The sequence below is a fragment of the Rissa tridactyla genome, chromosome 15, assembly GCF_028500815.1.
Source record: "Rissa tridactyla isolate bRisTri1 chromosome 15, bRisTri1.patW.cur.20221130, whole genome shotgun sequence".
Lineage (NCBI taxonomy): Eukaryota > Metazoa > Chordata > Aves > Charadriiformes > Laridae > Rissa > Rissa tridactyla.
In genome coordinates this window covers 4,807,177-4,832,475 of record NC_071480.1, presented here as the reverse complement: position 1 = coordinate 4,832,475, position 25,299 = coordinate 4,807,177, and the positions used below count along the sequence as shown (strand labels likewise).

The following is a 25,299-nucleotide window of genomic DNA, read 5'->3' as shown; positions in this document are numbered from 1 at the left end:
ACCGGTGGAAGATGATAGCTCAGAGCCAGACTTCGCCAGCACGTGATGATGTTGCCGGTGCGTGACCCGGTGTTGCGTTGTGTGTTCTGGGCAGCTAAAACTTTCTACAGTCAGCTTCCGGCGTGTGTCGGTGAAAAAAATGTTATGGAGCTGATACTGGTCTTTGGAATACAGCACCCCTGGGGAGAGTCCTGAAAACGGTGCCCTGAATGTAATACTTCAGTGCATTTCAGTGTTAAAAAACAAACAAAACCTAAAACACCTTTAAAAAGAAAATAGAGAAATAAAAGAAAAGAATTGCATTGTAGACTATAATTTTGAGTGTTGAACGTTCTATTATTGCAAAGGAGAAGAGGGTTCAGCACCTGACAGCATCAGACCCGTGCCAGGAGAAGCGTGTGTCCGTGTGCATCCATACACGACACGCAGACCTGCGCCCCTTCGCTAACCAGCCTACCCACAGTTGTTGAACTCATTAATAATGTGTAATTAGCTTGGAGACTTCACCTAGTTTTAGGTAGAGGTGTGAAAATGCATTTGCACCTCGTTTAAAAAAAAAAAAAAAAAAAAAAGGATCATTCCACTCAATAACAGAGAGGAATGTGAAGGAAGGGAGTTAGAAAACTAATGAGAAGGAAAGTTCTCACCACTTAACTGCTGGCTTTTTGCGTTTTACATTTTCCTGTGGATTTTCTCTCCTTGTAATCTTCTCACAGCAGCCACATTGTTGTACGTGTTGCTGGTTGTAGGGAAAGCAATATTTTAGAGTGTGGACCTACCTCTCATTGGCATTTGACAGGGGTAACCCAGCGCGGCAGCGTAGTGTGTGGTACCCTGGGACAGCCGTGGCCGCATCCTTCTGTAACGTCCGGAGTGCAATAGCATCACTGGCGCATAGCTCGTGCTGCGAGATGCTCTCGGTCGTTACAGAGAGTTGGAGATGATTCCTAGGTTCCTCCAGAGATAATAACGAAGTGTCTCAGAATGGGAGTGGCCTTGTTTTAATTTATCCTCATTTTATTTATAACTTTCTTATTGCAAAGTTTAATACCTTGACAGTTTCTATTACAAGAAACAAATATCACATGTTTGCAGATAAAAATCTGGGACCCTTATTTTTCCAGCGATGCAAACACTTTGCAGACTCACAGAATGGCAGGGGTTGGCAGGGCCCTCTGGAGATCACCCAGTCCAACCCCCTGCCAGAGCAGGGTCACCCAGAGCAGGTGGCACAGGAACGCCTCCAGGCGGGTTTGGAATGTCCCCAGAGACGGAGACTCCACCACCTCTCGGGGCAGCCTGGGCCAGGGCTCTGCCACCCTCAACAGCAAAGAAGTTCCTCCTCATGTTGAGGTGGAACTCCCTATGGTCAAGTTTGTGCCCGTTACCCCTTGTCCTGTCCCTGGGCACCACTGAAAAGAGCCTGGCCCCATCCTCCTGACACCCCCCCTTTCAGTATTGATAAGCGTTGATAAGGTCCCCCCTCAGGCGTCTTTTTTCCAGCCCCAAGAGACCCAAATCCCTCAGCCTTTCTTCACAAGAGAGGTGTTCCAGTCCCCTCAGCATCTTGGTAGCCCTTTGGTGTCCCCTCTCCAGCAGTTCCCTGTCCCTCTTGAACCGGGGAGCCCAGCACTGGACCCAGCGCTCCAGATGTGGCCTCCCCAGGGCCGAGCAGAGGGGGAGGATGACCTCCCTTGACCTCCTGGCCACACTCTTCTTGATGCCCCCCAGGATGCCGTTGGCCTTCTTGGCCACAAGGGCCCATTGCTGGCTCATGGTCATCCTGTTGTCCACCAGGACTCCCAGGTCTCTTTCCACCGAGCTGCTCTCCAGCAGGTCACTCCCAACCTGTCCTGGTGCAGGGGGTTATTCCTCCCCAGGTGCAGTGCCCTACACTTGCCCTCATTGAATTTCATAAGGTTTCTCTCCGCCCAACTCTCCAGCCTGTCCAGGTCTCTCTGGATGGTGGCACAGCCTTCTGCTGTGTCAGCCACCCCCCCCAGCTTTGTGTCATCAGCAAACTCGCTGAGGGTGCACCGTGTCCCTTCATCCAGGTCATTGATGAATATATTGGAGGGACTCTTTATCAGGGAGTGGAGCCATTGGATGAGGGGTAATGGTTTTATACTGAAAGAGGGGAGATTTAGATGAGATCTGAGGAAGAAATTGTTTGCTGTGAGGGTGGTGAGCCCCTGGCCCAGGTTGCCCAGAGAAGCTGTGGCTGCCCCATCCCTGGAGGGGTTCAAGGCCAGGTTGGCCGGGGCTTGGAGCAACCTGGGCTGGTGGGAGGTGTCCCTGCCCAGGGCAGGGGGTGGCACTGGGTGGGCTTTAAGGTCCCTTCCAACCTGAACCATTCTGTGATTCTATGATATTGAAGAGGACTGGACCCAGTACTGACCTCTGGGGAACACCACTTGGCACGGACCTCCAACTGGACTCTTTGCCGCTTGCTGGTATTTCTGACACTGCACTATCTTTTGCAGATCTTACGGCGATTCCCAGCGATGCTTCCATTTCTGTCCCTGCTAAGTAACTTTAATTATATGCTCTTAAGCCTGATTGAACATCCTGCCCCCAACCCTAGGTTTTGTGCCAACGTAATTTAGGGAAAACCTCACATTTCAAAAGAGAAAGATAAGGTTATCTCTGGGAAGATGTGGAACTCTTTGTTGTGGGTTTGGGGCGGGGGGGGGGGGGGTTGTGCGGTGTTTTTTTTTTTTAATGGCAGCTGTTTGAAACTGATGAAAGATTGGGAAAGTTAACATTTCCTCGCTGGGGGAGCCAAGTGCAGGTGAGATGGTCAAAGGTGTGTGATAAATGTAATTTATCACGTGGCTATCGCTGCCACGTATCTGCTGTATTTATGCAGAACTTAACCGCCGGCCCGTGATTTGCAGTAACACGTTTGCTTCCTTGAAAGCAGATTTCACTGCTCCTTTGTGGTGCTGTTTATTTCCAAAGAGATTGGTTTTTCTAGTAAACCTAGACGCCCTCAAATTATTTTTACAAAGGAAAATACGAAATTCACTTAAAGCCTTAAAATAGCACAAAGCCAGGAGAAAGAGGCAAAGTTCAGCAGCGTCCTGTTGGGTGCTGGATCCTCCTCCTACACAGGACCCACGCGCGGGATCCCCGGCTGTGCCCCGCTGATGCTGAGCCCGTGTACAGGCGTCTTTAGGATGTTCCAGAACTATTTATTTCGGCGTGCGAGAGGCACGACCTTATACGTGCTTTAAATTACTCTTGTGTTGCTGGTCTTTCTCCCCAGACTAACTCCGCAGCTTGCTTGTTAGAAATGTTTGTTGTCCATTTAAACTTGTTGTTTCTCAGTAGCGGAGAAACGGAATCTGGGGTAAACATTTCCCAGTGCCGTAACCCGTATTTTGCCTTATACATTTTGTACTTCTGCTCTGAAGGCTCCATCCCAGCCGGCGCGCGGTATCGGTGTCTTAGAGCGGAGCCATCCAGTGCGGCGGTGTTCAGATAAACCACCCAGTTAGATGGAAGTGACAAGCAGGGGTCCTCAACATAATGTGCTTATCAGTTAAGGGGATTTATTCTGAGTAGGTGGCAGTGGCACAGCAGATAAGAGCCCTGACGGAGCAGACATTACAGACCCACGGTGGCCTGGAGCCATAGGTATTACTGCACCAAAGAATGTTTATCTCAAGAGACTATTTAGTTTATCTCAGATGCTCCACTTCTGGTCTCGCTTTCCCGAAAGACATCTTGTACTGATTTTCATTCATTTTCCGAAATTTAAATAATTCCTGGGGCTATGGAATTTATAGACTGAGTATCAATTGTAATCATGTGGAGGCTGATTTTTAAATTGCCTTTACTTTGTAATTCAAATTGTGTTGTATGGTAGACATTAATTATGTCAGCCAACATCTATTTACAAATGGGGATTTAAAAACGGGCAGCTCTTATCAGCTAGTGACATTTGGCAGATGGATGGTTTCAGTAACAACAAAAAAAAAAAGAGAATAGGGGCGAGGGGGGGCTGCCCCCGACCTGTCAATGGCTGGGGTCTCTCATACCTTCCCTGGTGTAGCACTTGGCTGCCGGGAGGAGGGAGAGCAAAGCAACAGCTTAATTGCCTGCAAAATAAGCTGGGAGATCTTTGTGTCCCTTCCAGTTAAGCACTGGGAGCTTCCAACGCCCCCTCATGTGGGAGCGGGTCTGAGATCCAGCCGCCCCCCAAAGCTGGGCACCTCCGCGTCCCGCTGTGGGAGCAGAGGAGGCTCCAACTATCAACTCCCGCTAGGAAACTCAGCTTTTCGGATGCTTTTCACTTCTCGGATGAAAGACGACAGAATTTGTGGCCTGTTCCAGAGGAAACGGAGGTATTCATGTCACTGACATATGAGAATTGGCCCAGGAGTGTGCTTTGTGGGGGTAAAGACTGTAAAAACCGAGGCAGAGGGACAATAGTAGTAAGCAGCTGGTCTGAATTTAGGACAAAAGCCAGTGGGCTGGGTTTTTTCCCCCCTTTCCATCTTCACAAGAGACAAAAGAAATGGCAGTTTCACTGCTGGGACACCTTGGGGGACCAACTCCACGAATTCAGAGGCAACGTGCCCTTTGCCGGTTCTCTGCCCCACGCACGGCTCATGGAGCACAGGAGGACATGTGCCCCAGGTGTGTGACACAATACCTGCAGGAGACCTGCAGGAGAAGGACCAGTGTCCCAGTGTGTGACACAAACACCCATGGGAGAAGGACCAATGTCCTGGTGTGTGACACAATGCCTGTGGGAGAAGGACCAATGTCCTGGTGTGTGACACAACACCCATGGGAGAAGGACCAATGTCCTGGTGTGTGACACAATGCCTGCGGGAGAAGGCGTGATGTCCTGGTGTGTGACACAACACCCATGGGAGAAGGACGGATGTCCCAGCGCGTGACACAACACCTGTAGGAGAAGCACGGATGTCCCAGTGTGTGACACAACACCCATGGGAGAAGCACGGATGTCCCAGTGTGTGATACAATGCCCATGGGAGAAACACCGATGTCCTGGTGTGTGACACAACACCTGTAGGAGAAGCACCGATGTCCCAGTGTGTGACATAATGCCCATGGGAGAAGCACCGATGTCCTGGTGTGTGACACAGGGTGACGAGGAGCCCCTGTGTGGCTCTGCAGGTTTTCAGTCCTCCACTGAGTCTGGCCCTTTGGCAAATGCTTCCTAAAGAGATTAGCGCAGAACGAATGGTCTGTGCAAAGACCATATTTTCATCTTACCCAACAGGCTCGCTTTTTTTATGGCATACGTTGCTGGGCTTAGCTAAGATGAATTCTGTACGGCGGTGGTGCTTTTCTCAACCTTGCCTATATAATGAGAGGTGTTTCCCTGTGAGGCTTTCAGCTGTAATAACCTGTCGTGTGTCGTGCAAGAAGTGTGCATGCCCGTGTCTACCCGTACGCACGCAGCTTCTCTCCCCATGGCGAGCGTACCTGAGGGCGTCTGGTTGCCTCCTGTGGAAGGCAGAGGCCAGGAACGCTCCCTCGAGGTGCAAAACCCCACTGCCAACTTCATTTCCCATTCCTGGTGGACACCGAGGATCGTCCTTTTGTTCTGCAGACAAGCCGTACACACGGCCAACATCCCCTTCCCTTTGTGTGCTGCCCGGAGAAGTCTATCACAGCCCCGTGACGCTCCTGTCCCACAAGCCTTTTGTGCCGGCCTTCAAAAGAAACAGCTATTGAAACCCATGACCATGAAGCTTTTGAGTTCTCCAGTGTTTTCCTCCTCGCCCTTCCTTTACACGACCGTGTAACCTTGAAGGCTCACAATCAGGGCCGTGCGCAGGGCTGTACGTGCCCGCACTGACAGCCGGGACCATTGTTTGCGGCCCGGAGACCTTGTGCACGGCTTTAGAAGTGATATTTTTCCTATTTTCCTTCTCAAGGCCGCTTGCGTGGCATCCGACACAAGCAGTAGCATCTGCTTTTGTTTCCCAGTGGAAGCAGAAGCGGCGGTTGTTGTCTTGGGGTGGTGCTAATATGGGAAATGCCACGGCGGTAGAATAGGGGGGAATTAAATTGGTTGGGTTAAAGTTCGTGACTAGGCAATTCCCGAAGTCCTTTGTGTTTGAGGAGGCTTCATAATCAGAAATTGAGATGTAAGTTTTGTGGTGTTAACCCCTTTTCTACTCCCTAAGACAATGGGAAAAGTTAAATAGTAGGTAGCAGTTTTCCTCAGGAGTGACTGTGTCAGGGCAGTGTCTTGAACACTCGTAATTGGAGGCTGATTGATTTACCCTAATCGTCATTTTCCATCACCAAAATAAGCTGAAGGAAGGGCAGTAATTATCGCAACTTCCAACTCACCTTCACAGCCAGAAAATGCCTCCGCCAGCTTAATCAACCAGGACTGTACAGCTGTGTTAGGGACGCGACTCTCCAACCCACTCGGAATATTTGTACCGACCCCTCCAAATAATCTTTGGGTGTTTAATATTCCATTGAACCTGCAATGGGCAGCAAGGCTTTGACGAGGCTTCAAAATCTTTCTTTACCCCCATAATTGCTGCATGGTTAGAAATCGCCGGGGAAGGCCACCGTGTTAAACTTGTTGTGAACGAGCGCAAAAGAAAAGAGAGAAAATAAAAGCTTTTGGGATGTATCCAGTACGGTCCCTGCGAGCGTAACATCCTGTAAAAATCACGCGGGATCACAGTTAACAGAGTTTTGGACTGGTTCTGTTAAATTTCCTGTAGGAAAGGTGAAAAAGGCGGTCTGAGACAGCGCGGTTGCTCCCAAGCAGGTGGATCCAGCTGGTCCAAGTCAAGCCTCTGAGCTCTAATCTACCTTGTCTGGATTAAAGAGCAGTAATTTGTTCAACATCTTTGAAGGGAGGAGAGCCAGTTGTGTGCTATCAAGGAAATGCGGTGTGTGGTTGTTTCCTGGCTACGATCCGTTAAAAGGCCGAGCTTCGACTACCAAAGCCTTCCCTCCTGACAGCAGCCAAACTCAGACCAGTTTCCTAAAGACAAAAGGCCGGTGCTTTCCTCTAAGAAGTCAGGGAGCTACCAAGGTCTGGAAATAATTTTAAAATTCCTTCACATTATTCAAGGCAGAAGAATTACTAAAATTGTGCTTTAAGCAAAACAGCATTCTTAGGTTGCCAAGGCAGTAAACACCAGCTTTGGGAAATGCAGTAAGATTTCAACATCTGTTTTGGAGCTGATATTTTAACCATTCCATGTTTATTTTAATGCCTGGTTGGCCACTTCCCAGTCGTACATATGCAGCACCAAAGCAAAGACGGAAGGAGCGAGTCCGTTCTTGAATCGATGCTACAGATCAGCTCCCCCTTCCTTTTTTTTTTGTTTTGTTTTATTGGTTAAGTAAATAACGTTTGTCCTGTCCAGAGCTTGAAAGTGATACCAGAGGTTTGCAGAACACTATGCAGAGGGCAGGCACTGTGTGTTGTCTGAAGAACAATGAGAAGGATAAGAAGAAATAATAAGTTGTTCATCCCCGGTGTGTTTTCAGGAGCACGATGTCGATGCAGCGGTCTCTGGAGATAACCTCGGAGATGTTTGCCTTGACTTGTGCAGACAGGGCCACGTTCATCCGCCTGCCCGGGCTGCTTGGGCTCCAGCTGACTCTGCTGGTGCTCCCACCGATGCACGCTGGGCTCCAGCCTGTGCCCTCTTGTAGCTCAAAATCCTTTTCTGCCCTGGAAGAACTTGCCTTTAAAAATTTCTTGGAGAGTTTCAATGGGATCATCCCCAACTATTGTGCCTTGTTCAAGGCAGACAGCTGAAATAATTCAGCTGTGGGTGAAATCATCGCTACTGCTCCATGTGCCAAGTGTACGATGTATGAAGCTCTTTGATGATGAAAGGTATTGCCAGCATGAAAGAGGCATATTTCAAATCACTGCTTAAGAGAGTGGCATCCTCAGCACGAGACAGTCCAGCAGGATCCAGACATTACTTCTGCCCTTTAGTGGGTGAGAAAATAGGTTTGCAGTCCTCAGGCTGCTTTATGTGAATTAAACTGTTTGCTCACAACGATGCTACCAGCATGATTTAGAATCATAGAATGGTTTGGGTTGGAAGGGACCGTAAAGCCCACCCAGTGCCACCCCCTGCCCTGGGCAGGGACACCTCCCACCAGCCCAGGTTGCTCCAAGCCCCGTCCAACCTGGCCTTGAACCCCTCCAGGGATGGGGCAGCCACAGCTTCTCTGGGCAACCTGGGCCACTTTCTGTTGGCACTGTGAGCTCAGCGGCTGAATGTGCCCACTCTTTCTTGAGCAGATGGTGTATAGACTTGAACAGACTCCATATCCTTTACAGGATGTGAGTAATTTGGGGGATGTCCATGAGGGAGTCTCTGGGTCACTGATCCCGATGCAAGCCCAGGGTGGATGAGACAAGAAGGTGTTGCTCCCCGACTGCTCTGCTCTCCCCATGTTGGCCAGTGGGCAGAGTTCATACCCTGCAAGGGCTTGCACCCTAAAAACCATCTCCCACTTCCCTGCTCTTAGGTCCTCTTCTTAGCAGAGAGGCCAAGGACTCATCGGGATGACATTATAGAATCATAGAATGGTTCGGGTTAGAAGGGACCTTAAAGACCATCTAGTTCCAACCCCCTGCCATGGGCAGGGACACCTCTCGCTAGACCAGGTTGCTCAAGGCCTCATCCCTCGCCTGAGATTTGGACCATCCAGCAAATGAGGTCATCATAAATTGCTTTAAAAAGGATAAAGCGTGAAATTTTCATCAAAGTTCAGAGGTACCACGTGGCCTTCTGGACACCGTGAAAAGTGTAGCTTCAGAGAGGGATGCTTCTTGCTCTCGTAATTCTAAAAATTAGACTGTCAGCTACCACGGTTTGCAAGCCCGGAATCACTAGTTGGATTTGGAAGCCTCGTCTCACGATTATTTCCAAGTCTTACCCAAATTTGTTGAACCTTAAAATGTCTTGCCAAGCAGTTTCCGAATCACTGTGGAATTTAGTGTCTTGTTTGTTTTAGAAAAAGGGCGATTTATAAAGCTTCAGTATTTCACTAGATAAAAATACATTTACAGAAAGAAAGAACCATTTTCTGGCTTCTTCAGTGCCGGTTGACATTTTGGCTTTATCTTAGATATTAAAATAAAATAAAAATCTCAGCTTGCTCTTGTTTATTAAAAAGAAGATATATTATCGCTATTTAAATACTTCCAAAAGAATTTTTAAAAAGAAATAATAGCTTAACCTTCAAATTCATGATGAATGGTAAAATCTGTTATTTATCTCTAACTCTGCGGCCGCCTGCATGGTTCTGTGCAATCCTGTAACTTTTGAGATGATTTAAACTTGTACAAAATGGTTAAATGATAGGAACTCAACAAGAAATTATTTTATACCTGTTTTGCACACAAGAGCGAAAGAATATTGGAGACTTGGTGCTGTTTGACTAAATAGACGCCATTATTTTTCCATAATCAAACAGGACTTGTGTGCCGAGGTGCCAGGATTTAGAAGCGTGTGCTCGCAGCTCTCCCGCTCTCGCACTTGGAGAAGTGAAGAGTTTGGAAGTGGTCACAAATGGGCTAAACTTGCAGCTGTTAAAAATTTGGCCAAAAATAAGGGTAACGAGTTTAGGATATCCACGAGCCGGGTGCTTGTGGTCTTGCGGTGTATAAATGCTTATGGAAAAGCAAGAATTCCATACGGGTCTGCCTGCGCCCAGGTTTTCCACGTGCCGTGGAGAAGCCCGAGGGCTGCGGTGTCCCTGGGTGCTGCTGTCCCCCGCTGCCAACGCAGACCAGGGCTCTGCTCCGACACCCGCCTTTGCCTTTCCAAACCCCCCGCCAGCTCCACACGTTACGGCTGTGAACGACCTCGTCTCTGGTTTTCGCTAAATTACAAACTCGGTGGAGAAAAAGGAGATTTGCATTGATTAAACTGAGTTCCCAAACTGTCGGGAAGCAGCAGAGTAGACTCCGCGCTATTTTGAACCAGGTAATTCTCCAGAGTTAGTCTCGCTGTAATATTGCTTAAAAACATTGTTGACCTAATTATGACATAGTTAGCATTCATCTAGTAATTATGAGTATTGCAGTGTCTGCTCCGGGCTGGACGGGATTCGTACTGTGGGCTCATTTGATGCTGAATTGTACCGTACCGTGTGCTGTGCTTTGCGAGTCATCGCTCTTAACGTGACACTTAAAAATCTCCGACAACCCCACGGTCTCAGCCCGGGCAGAGGAAATTACAGGATGTCCAGGGCACATGGGAAACTTAACAAAAAGATGGGGTCGGTTAAAATCCCCATAATGGGCTATTAAATTGTTTTACTGTTCGGCTTCTCTGTAAAATATCAATTATCTCAATGGTTGTAATGTAATCAAAGTAATTAAATTCCAAAGGCTTGCATGTAAAAACCAGAGCTTTGTAAATGGGAATCCAGCCTCGAGTAGTTTAGTTGGTCTGTTTGTGTTTAAAAGTTTCTCCAGATGACTTTTTTTCTTTTAATGGTGTTATAGTTAGAGAGAACTGCGAAAGGTTTTTGTGTGTTTGAGGTTTAGGGTGTGTTTTGAGCTTGGCTGCACACAACGTTTGAACAATTGAATAAGCAAAGCCCGTGTTCCAGCCCAAACGCAGGGACGAAGAGCCGGCTGCTCCGTAGCCGTGGGAAGCAGGAACGGCCTCTGCCTCGGAATCCCGGCCCCGGCTCCACCTACTCACGGCTCCTCGGCTGACGGAGAATTGTAGCTTCCCTTTCCCAAAGTTCTGAAAAATGACAAGCTAATATCTCTAAAGCGCTTCAGAGGGGAAGCTTGAAAAATATTCCTATCTGAGGTTTATCGCGTTCAGGATCAAGAATAGGAAAAAGCTAAAGAATGACATATTCCAAAAACATTTTCCCCCATTGTTTCTCCTGGTGTAGGGAGTACTGCTGCTTGATTAACTTTTATTTCAGTTTCTTTCAGTAGAGCTGCTCCCTTAGGTTTCAGCAGAACTGAATCAAATCCTGTTTTGTTAGGGACAAAATTACATTTTTTTGCCGCGATTTTCTGAAATTCATGGTAATTTTGGGGTGCACCATTTTCAACCGTCTTAAAAGGTTCCACTTTAGAGAAGGTGCTTACACCTGAAGCATCCGCACCCTGAAAGTCGACTTTGGGAGGATCGACTGGCGGGATTTGCAAGTGTTTTGGGGGTAGTCCAGGAAATCACCTGCGATGCCTAGCAAAGTTGGTCTGAAAGCTGCACGTCCGATATATGAGGATCTATCCCCATCCTTAATGTAATCAACGTTCAGAGGCACGTACTTCCCTGATGGGCTGTTTGTTACTCATTGTAGTAAGTGATGAGATGGGTCTTTTATACCACTACCGGACCTTATAGGCAACGGGAAACCCGCATTAAGTCTAATGGGTTGTTCCTTCATCGCTCGATAAGGTAGGGCAAAAGAAAGGTCTCTTTTGCAAATTTAGATTATCATTATTATTATTTGCATGTCAACACCAGCGTATGGTGGCTGTTTAAGACACGAACTGGACATGCACAGCCCAAGGAACAGATGGGGAGAAGACGTGAACCATGAAGGAGACAGTGACAAGGTCTTTGTTAGAGCCCAAGCAGTCGCTGGGGAAGAAGCGAACATTTGGGGAAGAATTTAAATACATTAACACGTGCGCAGATAAGTGTTGCTCTTTCTGTTTCTATCAAGTCGTTAAGAAAATGATAGACTCATGGCTCCAACTGAGAAGTAATTTCCATAGAGAAGGAGCTCATGAAGGCAGGGAGATGCAAAGAAAGTGTTAATGCCGGAGCGGAGTGTTTGGGAGCTGGGGGAACAAAAGGAAAATCCAGGAATGTTCATAATGTGCAACAGCCTTGGGGGATTTTTTGTGTCTTCAGACAAAATTAGTGAAGGGAGTTTAGTCTGAGGGCCTCCTTGAAGCTCGCTGAAATCGGCACATGAGCTGCTTCTGCCTCGATAAGCCCCGTGCTGGGTCCTGAGGATAGCTGTGAAAAATGTGGTGCTGCCATAGCGCCTTTTTAAAGGTAAAAGTAGCTGATTGCCGTGAACAGAGTTGCTTGGTCAAACTATTTAGAAGTTCCTACGATTGGTTTGAAGGAATATAAAGTTCTCCATCTTCTGTCGCTTCATTAGCAGCTTCTGCCAGTTCTGTCGCCTGCCCGAGGTCCGTGATGGAGGGGCTCCCGTGCCGGGAGCGGCTCCATTCCTTCTCGCAGTGGGCAAACAGAAAGCTCAGCCGTGCTCCTGGCTCCCGGGCTGCTGGTGTTTTCCCCGTTCTCAGGAGGAAGCAGCTTATCCTCCTTTTCTGCTCTCGTTGAGCAGGCTCCCTGTTCCTGCTCGGTGTGACACTGCTCTGCCACCAGCTTTCTTCTTCTCTGGATGCTCCAACTCAAGAACCCGGGAGCAGAAGCCAGAGGCTCCCAGGAAAACAGCCTCTTGCCCAACTTTGCTTCATTTCCATCAATCTTCCCTCAGGTAGAGACTGAAAGTGGTGCAGAAACCAATTAGCGATGGTTCGTTAGGAGGAAGTGACTTGTTGAAATGCTTTTCAAATGAAGTGCTCGAAAAACAGAAGAGCCACTGCGCGCAGCCCCGTGTAAATGCCGTTAAAAGCAAAGTGTGCCTTACCTTACAGAGCGTGCCTCGGCTCCTGCACGGCGCCGTGGGGCAGGTTCGTAGCGCTGCTCTTGTGCAAATACAGCCCGAATCCGCTGCCGTCTTTAACGTAGCACTTCTCGCGGTGGCCCCTCTAATGCGCGTTTCCTTCTCTCTCCCGCTGCAGGTGCATTGCTGTTGGGAGGAATCCTCTATTCCTGGCAGTTCCCTCACTTCAACGCCCTGAGCTGGGGTCTGCGGGAAGACTACTCCCGCGGAGGCTACTGTATGATGTCCGTCACCCACCCCGGGCTCTGCAGGCGGGTGGCTCTGCGTCACTGCTTGGCCTTAATCGGACTCTCAACCCTGGCTCCTGTCCTCGACATGACCACGTGGACATTCCCCGTCGTTTCGCTCCCTATCAACCTCTACATCTCCTACCTCGCCTTTCGGTTCTACAGGGACGCGGATCGCAGCAGCTCCAGGAAGCTCTTCTTCTGCAGCCTGTGGCATTTGCCGATGCTGCTGCTTGTCATGTTCACATGCAAGAAGTCGCTCCTAGACAAGGAAGACAAAGGCGATCTGCTCGGTGGAGATCATGGGAGGGCTGTGGAAATCAGATTGCCTTAAATGTCAATTGCTTGTCGTCCTCGTGACACATCAGGTAGTATATTTTAGTAATTACAAGGGGGAAACCTGTGGGGATGTGTTTGAAGAAGAATCATTTGTGCCTAGCGACCACTTCATGCGATAATTTTCTATTTTCTTCTGAAAGGGAATAGACACGAGAGCTTAAAGCATTCACAGCCCTTAGGCTCACTCACTCATCACAGATTCAAATTTAGCCTATGTCAGAAGCACATCACTTCGGGGTGGCCTTCTAAAGTCTCCGTGAGTCGTGGCTCTCACCTTGTGGGTAGGTTTTCAGTTCTCATGCGCACACTTACTGACCGCCAGCACTGCCAGCCTTGGCCACGCCGTCGGGAAGCGACAAATGAATGATTTATCACCCCTGCTCCCCAAGCATCCTTTCCAAATTAAGCTTTGAGGCACGTGGTGGGTTGGGTGAACTCTTGTCTCGATCCGTGCCGTCCCTGCTCTGTTATTACGCAGAAGCCTTCAATTTCTGAGGTTTTTTCCAATCAGTTACTTTTCCCAAGGCTCCCATTCACCTCGGTAGATTTTTTAGCTTTCATACAGCTGGCGCAATGCTAAAGGAGTACAGCAGACTGTCTTTCAGCACGCTACACACCAGCAGTTAAACAGCCTCCAGATGAACGGCTCTCCTCTACCACGTACCTTGAACACGCTCTGAGCCATTCTGCCCTACATCCATCCCGGGGAATTTCCGACTCCCGGGTGGTTTTCCGTCGTTAGGCTTTGAGCCCCGTGTGTCAGATCTTCAGCTGGTAAAAATTGCCGTTCCTCTTTGGTGTCAGCGAAGCTTTGAAGAGGTGTGGGAGGCGAGAACCACATCCCAGAGCCTGGTAGTTCTAAGGCTTTTCTACGCTGACGTGTCTTGTGCCAGCCCACTCAGTGCCAGCGTCCTCAGGCGAGCTCTGGACTTGCATCAAGAGTTTGATCAGTATTTAATATCACACTGGGGTGGCTCCGAGAGAAGGCACCTCGCTTTTGGGCTGCGTAATTGGTTAAGGAAACAAATTTTACAGAACAAAACAAGTTTGGGATTTTTCTCTCCTATTATAACGTTCAAATTCCTGATGCAGCCAGCCTCTCTCAAAAGCAGTTACTGTGGATGGTCCCACTAGGAAAATGCATTATCTTTGTTCACTGATACGCTGAAGAACATTTCTAGCCCCAGTCTAACGCGCTTGCCGTGCCACCGCGGGGCTGCGGCTAACCCGCAGCCTTCCCGGGCTGGCTGGGACCCGCTGGGATGCGTCCAAACACGGCGGCATCCAGGGTAGACGAAGGCTGTGTTACGGTTTATTGTGGTAGTCAGTGCCTGTTATGACTTGATGTGTTTTCCTGCCAAGATTTCTTTCCCCCGTGGAGAGGGACTGGGCAGCACGGCCGTGCGTCGATCCAAAGAGGGAGTCACACCTGAAACGGGAGACGCTGGCTCTGCTCTCAGCCCGGATAAAGCCCTTCAGGAAACGTCACAAATCTGCCACCACGTGCGTATCACGCCGACATAAAACCTTCGCTGGCTGCTTTCATGCTACGAGCCCAACTTCTGGTCCCAGTTCCGCCGGTGTAAATCAGGAGTGACACGGTTAACCTCTGTTCTGCGGGCGGAGGCGCTCGCCAGAGCAGAGCCACCTGTTTTACGTGGCGCTTAAATAACGGGTTTGCAAGATTTTCGGAGTCTCTCGAGTGATTGCAGATGACAGGATTGGGTTCCCTCTGACTCTTGGTCTGACGGACTCCGTTGTACTCGGGTTACTGCGGGCAACACTTTGTAGAAATGTCTGGAAACTGTGCGACTCCTCAATTTGTTTTAAAAATGCATCCGGTCTTCTCTGCAATAAAGTGCGTACTGTACAAAAAAAAAAAAATATGTGAATGCTCAAAATCTGTTTTAAACAATTCGCTTGTGATCGGAACTCCGGGACAGCTCAGTTAATTGCAAAGGTATGTGGTGGTTTTGTGGCATTTCTCGCAGCAACAATATTCTTCTCGATCGCTGCAAGAGCAAGGACAGCTTGCGAAATAGGGGTTTATTGTGCAAAAAGGATGCTGAAAGTAAGTTGGCGTGTGAGTAGAAAGGGTTTGTGGAAAACCGAAGAATTTGGTCAACCTTTAGCTGGGAGAGGAACCTGAAAAGAGCAGATGGCGCGCGCAAACCACAGGTTTTGCTCCCAGAGGCAGAAAGTGATGCTGAAGCAGGAGGGTTGTGGTTTTCTCCGAAGCCAGGCTTGGGGATGGCCTGCAAGTACGGGGTCTGTCCCGACAAACTCAACGTTGATTAAAGGTCCCCAGGAGATGCCTGTGGTTGAGTTTTGAAGAGCAGTCATCTTCATTTCTTGGGCCAAAATGTGTAACGTTCACGGGTTTTAGGGCCAGACAGGAGCTTTATAATCATCGCTGAGTGTCTGCAAAATGCAGGTCACAGAGTTGCACCAACATCTCCACACCCAGTTGGGCTGGCCTGGAGAGAGAACATGGTTTTACAATGAGTGGATCTGGGATTTGAAGGTAAGAAATACCTTAATTTTTTAATTGCAAAAAAAAAGGGGGGGGCCTTTTTTCACCTAGAAGGCGTTCTCTGCTGTGCTCCAAAGTGGCCATGTATCAGGTATGGCTGATGTCATCTGCCGTCATTTTACTGCCTTTAGGAATTTTTGCTGTCGCGTGTGCTTTGAAAATAAAAACATTGCCAAACTGAAATCTTGGTTACCGATGGGTAGTACAGTATCTGCTCTCAGGTGTCCTTTTCAACAGTGCTGGTGCCACTATGGAAATGAAAAAAATACTGAACCGTCTGTAGGTGTTTGTGGTCCCTGTGACCCTACGTGGAGGATTAATGTCAGCCATCCCCGCGCCAGCACTGCTGATATTTCTTGCTGCCTAAATTCTGCAGGGAAGGAGGCAGTTGAGGAGCATGAGAGTGTCTGGCGGTGGCCGCTTTGCACACCTGGGGCAGTGCCTGGAGTTCCTGCATCTCAGTCCTGGGCTGTGCCAGCGTCAGGCTGGAATCTGAACCTGAATCCTGTGTACAATTGCAATGTTTTTTGCCTTGTCCCGTTTGGAGAACTTGAATATAGGTTGTTTGTCATAGAGTCATAGAATGATTCGGGTTGGAAGGGACCGTAAAGCCCACCCAGTGCCACCCCCTGCCCTGGGCAGGGACACCTCCCACCAGCCCAGGTTGCTCCAAGCCCCGTCCAACCTGGCCTTGAACCCCTCCAGGGATGGGGCAGCCACAGCTTCTCTGGGCAGCCTGGGCCAGGGGCTCACCACCCTCACAGCAAACAATTTCTTCCTGAGATCTCATCTAAATCTCCCCTCTTTCAGCTTAAAACCCTTCCCCCTCGTCCCATGGCTCCCCTCCCTGATCCAGAGTCCCTCCCCAGCTTTCCTGGAGCCCCTTTAGGGACTGGAAGGGGCTGGAAGGTCTCCCCGGAGCCTTCTCTTCTCCAGGCTGAACACCCCCAACTCTCTTGTCGTCCCCTTATCCTGGTTATTCAGGTTCTCCCCATGAATTGCCCCTCCTGGACAATTGCCCCTGCTATTTATGTAGTAGTGTAAAATATAGCAGCGACGTGCCACGTCCCTCCACCCCCAGGGTCTGCTGGTAGCCGAGAGGGTCCCATCTCGGTGTCGCTGTTACAGCGGGCAGCTTTCCCCCACCAGAAGCCCGTACCGAAGCTCACAGAGGAATCTGAGCCAGTGACTCAGAAGGACAAAGCTGGTTTTAGTCTGTTTGGACTTTAAACCTTTTGTGTGGTTTTGTGGATAAAACAGTAGCCCTAAGGCTCAGGGGATCTTCATTCTTTCCAGATCTGCGTCGAAGGAATGCGCTCCATCTGTAAAACAGGGATGATGATATTTCTCCTTGTTGGACGAGTAAACAGCTCGTGTTTTCGTCAGTCCCGTACCCGTTATTCTGTACGGCCCTGGAAAGCAGGCGATGGCTAATGATTAGATTCCGCCCCGCGTCTCTCCTTTGACCTTCACCGAATCGCTTCATCTTGGCGGAAGCCTTTCCTCGCAGGAGAGCCCACAGCTGAGCCTCTGAATCGCGCCAAGCTCTTGTGTTGACGAGGACCCCCCGGCTCCACCGTGACCCCCCCCGCGGTACCTCGGCGTGACGGGCGTCCCAGCGAGCCCGGCAGGCGGGGGGGCTCTGTGCTGTGTCCCGGCGGGGGTGAGGAAACCCAACCCCGGCACACACAGCTCTTTTCCCCTCTCCTTTCCCCCACTGGGTTGGTTTTTTTTCTCGCTTCCCGTCTCAATCTCCGATATAATCTGCCCCAGCAGAGTAACACATTCACACTCCCCGGGCTCCAGCGGCGTTTCCCACTCCGCCGGGCCGCGGCATTTCAAGGCTTATACAAAACACACACGTCCTTTTCAGTTCCGACGATCCCACCAGAGCAGGAGTGGAAACAGAGTGATACGATTAGAAATCGTTATCGTTACAGATAGAAGGCGTGTTGTCCTGCTTGCCCTCCAGAGGCGATTAGATATTCCCCTTTCCTTGGAAATACAGGCTGTCTACAGAACACTTTGCTGTTAAAACAGAAATATCAGCGCTGTTTTCCTACCAAGCAGCTCTGCTGGAGGTGGTAATCCTAGAAGCTCCGTTGCAAGATGTTCCTGATGGCATTTGTAGTGGTGGTATTTCTTAAGCAGGCAAAAAGCCGTCCCCAGCCAGGGCTCCTGGGATGCAGGATGCCACCACGCTGGTGGGGCGGCCTTGGGTCGGTCGTTTGCCTCTTGGTGCTGCTGTTCCTCCTCCCAGTCATGGAGAAGGTCAGTCCTGCGGGGCAGGGCTTCTCGCCCCTCGGTCTGTGCCCTTTGGCCCTGCCAAAGTCAGAGTCTGGTTCCAATGTTTGTCATCTCCCAAACAGCATGTTGTTAATTTGGAGTCAGAGATGACAAGCGAGGAGGTCAGGAGTGTCACTGGTGAGGACCCTCCTTCAGGAGACCCTCGGACTGGGATTTACTGCGTGGTTCCATGGATGTTTTTTAGCGGCCTCTGAAATGGAATGTACTACGGAATATTAGGGCTTTGACACAAAGTTCAGCAAGCTTTGGAGCTGCCTTCCGAACCCTTCTGCCAATGGAGCTTGCAGTGTTTCTTGAACGCGAGAGGGATCCTGTGCTCTGTTAGAGCTTGCGTTGGTCTGGGTTGCCGTGTCGCAAGGATGCCCGCTCCTCCGAAAGGCAGTTCTCAGCCCCAGAACGATCCCATTCTCCTTGACCCAAAGAAAAGGAGGTCTTTTGAGAGCACAGCGTGCGTGCGGTGTCCCAAAGCCATTTAGACCGCCATCAGAAGTGCGTGTGTTTAAAAGAGCCGGCAGGAATCTCTGTCCTCGGCCCTGCCTCGTACGCTTCCCGTCACCTCCACTTTGCTGCTTCCAGACTTTTAACTGTTTGCGCTGAAGATTTTCCAGCCCGGGTCAGCGCCTGGGGCTGGGGTTTAGTTTCCAGTGTTTCAAAAAGGCGCAGTTCAACTGTTTCACAGAACCAGGTTGGCGAAACAAGCTGTTTTCCCACAATGCGGAGACGTTTTTCCTACCGCTCCCTAACCAGTTCTGGCACCTCCAGGCCTTGGCGCGAGAACTGAGGGTTTGACAGCGGGCGCGAGCGGGTTCGGGTTGGTGCATTTCTCCATTCTGGGAAGGTACCGCACGTTTCCCCATGTCCCTGCAAGGTTACTGCTTCCCGTTCTTGTCTGAGCGTTGCTGCTGACGCCTCCGAAGAGATGCTCTGAGCCTGGTGGGCACAGACCGTACTGGGGAGCTGGCGGGGAGATGCTGCCACGGTCCCTAAAGGGGCCACAAGGGCTGAAAAGAGATGCCTGGAAAGGAGGATGCCGTGCTCTCCCTCCAGAGCTGGAAAAAATGCCCTAAATTCACACCTGTGTTACCATTTTTGTAGGATCCTGGCCTCAGTCCTGCCGGCTGAGCGCGGCAGCGTGCGGTACCCGATGGATCTCAGCCACGCGTGGCCCCAGAGGCCAGTGGGGCAGTTTGGTGGTCGAGGTTTTTTCCCCCGACTTTTGCTGTCCAAGACACATGGCAAGGTCCTTTCTGTCCCCCGCTCCCCTTTTTAACACTTTCTATTGTAACTACAGCTTCCCTTTGATACTTTCTTTTTTTCTTCATGAAATATGTGCTATAAAATATATCGCTTGTACCCGTCTAAACTGCAGCTGTAGCCGGACTGTCTTTTCTTAACCAGAAACACAGATCTGGGGAATTGCCCTGCGCGATTGGAAACAGAAGGGCTCCGGTCTCCCAGACGGACCGGCCTGTCCCTAACTGGGACCAGCAGGGACATCTCGCCCGTCTCCCTCCTCCGAAAAGCAAGAAGGGGGAAGAGGGCAGGAGGGGTCCCTGCGGGTGGGGTGGGATGGAGACCAGACCGTGGTGCTGGGGTGGGACAGAGGGTCCACCACCGACCCTCTCCTCCCGATGCTGGGGGACTGGCTGCCCAGATGCCGACGGGCACGGGGCAGCGAAGCTCATTCACGAGGAAGATGCTGGCACGGGGACTCGTCTTTTGCTTTCTGAGCAAGGAAAAAGATGAAGATTTGCGCAGCCGAGAAAAGCTGGGAGATGTTTGGGATTTTTTTTATATTTCTTTTTTTTTCTTCTTTTTTTTTTTTTTTTTTTTTTGGCCGGGGAGAAGGAGGCACTGTATCAAATTAAACTTGAAACAGAGATACAAACGAGGTGATTAAGGCATTTCCGCCGTGCTTCCAGGGGAGCTGCTGGACGACGTCCAAACCGGGGAAGGGAACAGCCTGGGTTTATCAGCTGAACTCGGAGGTTCGTAGCGATACTCGTGCCACAGAGCAGCCGAAGGGCTGGGTGACCCACACGCTGTCCCTTGGCTGTCCCAACGGCTCCCAGCCAGCGCGGGAGGGAAACTGAGGCACGACGAGGGGAAGAAGGATGCTGGTGCCGCGGAGTTCCCCAGCGGCAGAAAGGGGAATATTATTTCGATCCTCTCTGCCCCGTCTGATGCCCCTTAGGGCCACCGTCTGCTTGTTACGTGCACTTGGCTTTCAGCAGGAACGAGGACGGGCAGGAGCTGGCTATGTGTCAGGGCTGGGGCTAATTAACCCTCCTCACTTCACTAATGAGCAGTGGGACGAGCGCAATGGAAGCATCCTCGGGCACGCGGCCCCGCAGCGGCTCTGCGCCGTGCTCCTCATTCACGGCACTGCACGAGGTATGGGTCTGTCCCCATCCCGAGGGACACCTCGGCCAGCCCGGCACTGCCTCTGGGATTTGCCGATAGGTGACAAATGCCTCCGTTTGGGGACGGGAAGGGGTCTGTGCTCCGCGCTGCTGCTCTGCTGCCCGGCAGTGCTGGTCCCCAGGGGTCACCCAGCATCTTGCGCTGCATCCCGCACTCCGCACGGGAGCAGCCTGGCTGGGATTGCTGCACGGACGGCTCCGCGAGGACATCCCGGAGCTGCCCGTGGGTGAGGCCAGGATCCCTCATGCTGGAAGGAGCAGAACTGTAGGAACCACCTGCAGGGCTCAGCCTGGCCGGGGACTGTCCTTACAGCCCTGCCCAGCGCCAAAGCCACTGTCTGACGCCGCAGCTCGGAGCGAACGAACCTGTTCCAGCGTTGCCATCCCTTCCCGGGCTTTGCTGACGGTGGGGACTGCGGGAAGGCCATGCTGGACGGACGGACGGATGGACAGACAGGCATCCAGGCCACTCGCAGGGATGCGCAGGCTGGGGCTGGCTCGGCCGCGATGGCAGGGAACTCCCTCTGTTGACTTATCCTGAAGTTGCACCCCGTAATCCAGTGGTGTCCCTGTCGCTGGTAATAAATAGCACCTTCCGTAAATGTCTTTCGCCCTTACTAAACCGCAGACCGGACTGATTATTGCTGCTTTTGTAGCCTTTACAGAGCTGTTTTTATTTATAATTGCACCCCGCTGGTGTGTTCATAATGATTTTCCCTGCTGCGTCCCATGCGGTCCAGTGCTACAAAGCCGCATTTTTGTAGTCGCTGTTGTTGGTTTTAATCACTTGTTATTAGGATGATATATTAATAGCAGTATCTCTGTGAGGCTTTTGAGTGTTTTCTTCTCCAAAAACATTTACAACAAAGGCTAAGTGTTAGCCCTAATAAAACGGCGTGTCTCGTGTGGCTCCCTCCTCCAGCGACGATTGCGATGAGACGGGGGCTCAACAGAGAGCCCATCTTACCCCATCCCCTCCCAAAACCTCCCCAACCTCTGATTAAAAGGTGTTTGGGACTCCAGCGGGAAGAGGGGTGCTTGAAAGGCCCCGCGTGGTTGGAGGGTCTAATTGCCTGCGTGTAGACTGTGGAAGTCTGTAATAATCCAAAATACACTTCGCAGATGTTGGTTTGCGCCTCGCCATTCTCCGAAAAGCCAAATAACCCGTTACACCTTATTTCACGGAGGGAAAGGGCAATGAGGCGGGGGGGTTTGATGCTTTTGGGATGAGCACCCATGGCTGAAAACAGGAATAAAACCAGATCTGCCCATTGAGCAGAGGAGTACCTCCAAGCGCGGGGAGGAGTGGGGCGATGCTCTTTATTTTAGCCGATTATGGGGTGGGGGGGGGGGGGAACCCCAGCAAAAGTGACGTGGAAGGGCTTTAAATGAAACATTTCGCTAGCTGAGGCCGCTGCCTTTCATTTCATTCAGAAGGGGACCGTGAATGGACTCCTCGCCCGCTTCAAAAGGCGGTGGCAGCGTGTCCGCTGCGGCGCGGGTCATTCATGGACGCTCCAGGAGATGCGAAAACATCTGCTGGGTCCCTGCCTGCCCCTTTCAGTACAGTTACTCCCCTTGCTAATAATTGTCTGTGTTCTGTCATCTAGAAAGGGACTTTGTGCGCCTCCCAGGTATTCTAATGCTAATTTGTTTAGTTAAAAAGGAGAAGAGGCTAAACAGATGTGAACCATTTGGTTAGGTTGTAGTTCATTTGTTAGGAAGTGCAAAGGATTCTTGGCAGGATATTAAATATTACCTTGGCTGCTCACAAACACTTCATATTTCAAGAGAGGAAGGGAGGTAGGGACTGCACTCCATAAATCAGCCTTTTCAAAGAGACAGAAAAAGGCAAACATTTGATAAATCTGTGTCATTATACTTAGAGATCAAAGGGGGTTTTACATATGTATTTATGCAACTGGCAACCTAGGAGACAATAATAACAAACACAGATCTCTGACAGCTTTACAAAAATAAAAATTAGCCGGTTCTAATCTGTAATTATCTGGGAACCGCGCGAGGTAGGAGGTTGCTAGCAGTGGAGCTTTAAGTTGCTGATGTTGAGACGGCGAGCGAATGTTAAGTCATTCATAAATCCAGTAGGGAGTTCCATGGGCAAGAGATCGCAGAAGGCAGCGGGTGGCGGCTGGGCACGTCCGCGGCGTGTGCGGACCCGGTGTCACACACCGAGCCCCAAGCAGGCAGGCAGTAGTTACCAGAACCCAAGGTCACCAGGGGAAGCCGTGTTTCACCGAGTGCTAATTGCCTTTCTGATTTTCCAGCAGGTGATCCACCAGGAATCTACCCGAAGGATCCCTGAAGACAGGAAGATTTCCATCTCCTGCTTGCCAGTAAGTTACAGATCCGTGTCTAAAAGCTTCCGTAGCCTGGCGCGCCTCTGTGTTGGCCTGCGTGAGCCCTGCTACTATTCCCAAATTAGGCTGACTTGCTTTGTACAGCTCCGTAAGGACAGAACTGGAGCCGAAGACTCAGGTAAGTCAGGGAAAAAGACCCCAGAAGAGGTTTGGAAGCAGCAGGAGTAACAGGAGGACGAATGGGGGCTGTAGCGGGTATTGCTGTAATCCAGGACAGAATTTAGCGGAGGAATTGAAACCTCTTCAGAAGCAGCAAGGGCCGTCGTATCGCTCAAAAACCAAGGAGAAATCCAGTTGCCTGAAAATAATTCCATGGACAAAGCAACGCAGCCGCAGAAATTAGAGAAGGAGAAGTAGCATTATGTCATCTCGCCTTTCCTTCTGGCCAGTCGCTGGGCTGATTTCCTATTCTCTTGTGCTGTTTTAAAATGACTTCAGCAACTTGGTTTCTGCTTGTTCCCATGGGAAACTTCCACAGTCTATAGATTTCGCTGGTAGGAAACTCTTCTTGACAGTCAGACTATATTTTCCTTTACTCAATTCCATCACATCACTCCTACTTATGCCTCCTTGGAGCACCCTAAACGCTCTTCTCCATTGAAGTCGGTGGAGTTATGCGAGCAGTAAATTTGGCCCGTGGCACTTGGAGAAATAGATATTAAAACCCCGGGGACGTATTAGGGGGCGAAGGGAGGGAGGGCAGTGGGGGAAAGGAAATGGTTTCAGGTTGAGAGAAACAAGATCTCCTCTTACATCTGCACAGCGGTGCTGCCCCGGCGGGAGCGCGCCCGGGACCGGGCAGCAAAATGCTGCAAGAGGCGACGATGTCCCTGGGGTGTCCCTGGGTGCTGCTGTGGTTACGAAGCCACATCTGAGGGCTGGAGGGCTCTATGTGGCACTTGGGCTTATGGGCGGAAGGATGGCACGAAGCCCTGGGCACTTTCCTTGCCAGTAGCTGACCTGTTTTGAGTCCTGGTGATGCTCCCCGCTGTCACCCCACTCCCTTTCACCCCCAGGGTGGCCCGGCCCCACCATTTGGCTGTTTGCAGCTGGGGTGGTCACTGGCTGCTGGTCCAGCCATCCTGACCCACCACAAGCTGTGCCTCCGCGGGTCAATACCAACGCATATGTTTTTCAGGACAAAATCCCAATCTATCGTGACATTAATAGGAGTTCAGCAGACATGAGCGGTGATGGAGCTGCTGCGGTACCAAAGGAGAGAGGGCTGATGGCTGACACGTGAGGTTTAGACATGGGCAATCCTCAGCTCCCCTCTGCTCTGAAAGAGCCGCAGGCCACCAGGCCACAGGGAGCATGGCAAAGGGCACGTGTGGCAGAGAGGATGAGAGGGGACAGCACCGAGGACTTCTTAGGGTGGATGAAGTGGGATAAAAATACACAAGGTCTCTCTTCCTGGGACCCTGCAAGGGAACAAGGGCTGGGGACATGGACCCATGGCTGAGGAACATCTCAGAGCACTGCAGAAGAACATTAAGGTCAAAAAACCATTATAGGAACATATGTATAGAAGAGGACACGTGATAGCATGCAAAAGCCCCGGACCAAAGCCCTACATCTCGGTGTGCTAGGTGCTATGCATTCCCAAAAAGGAGGTGGTGGTGGCTGGTCACCTCCTCTCTGGCCAGGTCACTGCGTGCCACAGCCCTCCAGGCTTACACACTCTGGAATGGTTTATTTCCCCATGAACAGGCACTTGAGTAACATCATGAAAAGGTAAATGACTTTTCTCCGAGCAGAACAGTGACCATGTCGGGAAAAACGGCATCGTGTCTGGATTGGGACCAAGAGCACCCTGGCTTCATTTTGGGTACCTGCTCCTATTTATCGCCCCAGCAGGACTGGCCCCCACAGATGTTGGAAGAGCCGTGTGTGCCCTGTCACTGACACACCAGTCTTCACGCCGCAGAAAAAAGAAAGAAGATGCCGAGCATTTCAGAACCGGCCTGTTTGGTGGCAGGAAAATAACGTACAAAAGGACGTACGGATTTTCTAGTTGGGAAGAGATAAAGCAACAAGGTGAAACTCGGCAGTAGACCAACAGGGTGGGATCGGCACTGGGACATGCTGCACTGGGCAAGACACGGAGAAGATGCTGGAAAGCAGATGGCTGCAGCTGCTGGGCACGCGGCCTGGGAAGGGTCAGCCAAGGTGGGTGCCGGCAGGGTGAGCCCGCAGCTCCGTCCTTGCTGGGTGAGTTTGGTCACCTTGGCTTGAAGGTGTGCTGGGTTCTCTGCCTTCTGCCCTGGTTTAACAAGGGCGTTTTGCACCCTCGGGCCCGTCTCAGCGCTGCCCCAGTAAGTGCCACCACGTCCCCTTGTCAGGAGCTGCACCTTCCCAGTGCCGGCTCTGTAATGAATCGATCATCAAGAAATGGGATCCAGAGACCGTACTGATGCAGCTCAATTAGT

The 25,299-nt window shown here is 50.7% G+C and overlaps 1 protein-coding gene across 2 annotated transcripts in view; it reads left to right on the top strand.

Moving 5' to 3' along the window:
• The window catches only part of LOC128917909 (protoheme IX farnesyltransferase, mitochondrial), a 110,307-nt gene extending 94,414 nt beyond the window's left edge, over positions 1-15,893 (top strand). Inside the window, exons 7-8 of one of the 2 annotated variants that reach the window (XM_054221600.1) lie at positions 12,782-13,258; positions 14,592-15,893. In XM_054221600.1, coding sequence (XP_054077575.1) covers positions 12,782-13,224 — 443 coding nt within the window. In that variant the 3' untranslated portion in view covers positions 13,225-13,258; positions 14,592-15,893. Of the gene's footprint in view, positions 1-12,781 lie in introns of both variants that reach the window. The other variant, XM_054221599.1, reaches the window with a different exon arrangement.
• The last annotated feature ends 9,406 nt before the right edge of the window (positions 15,894-25,299 follow it).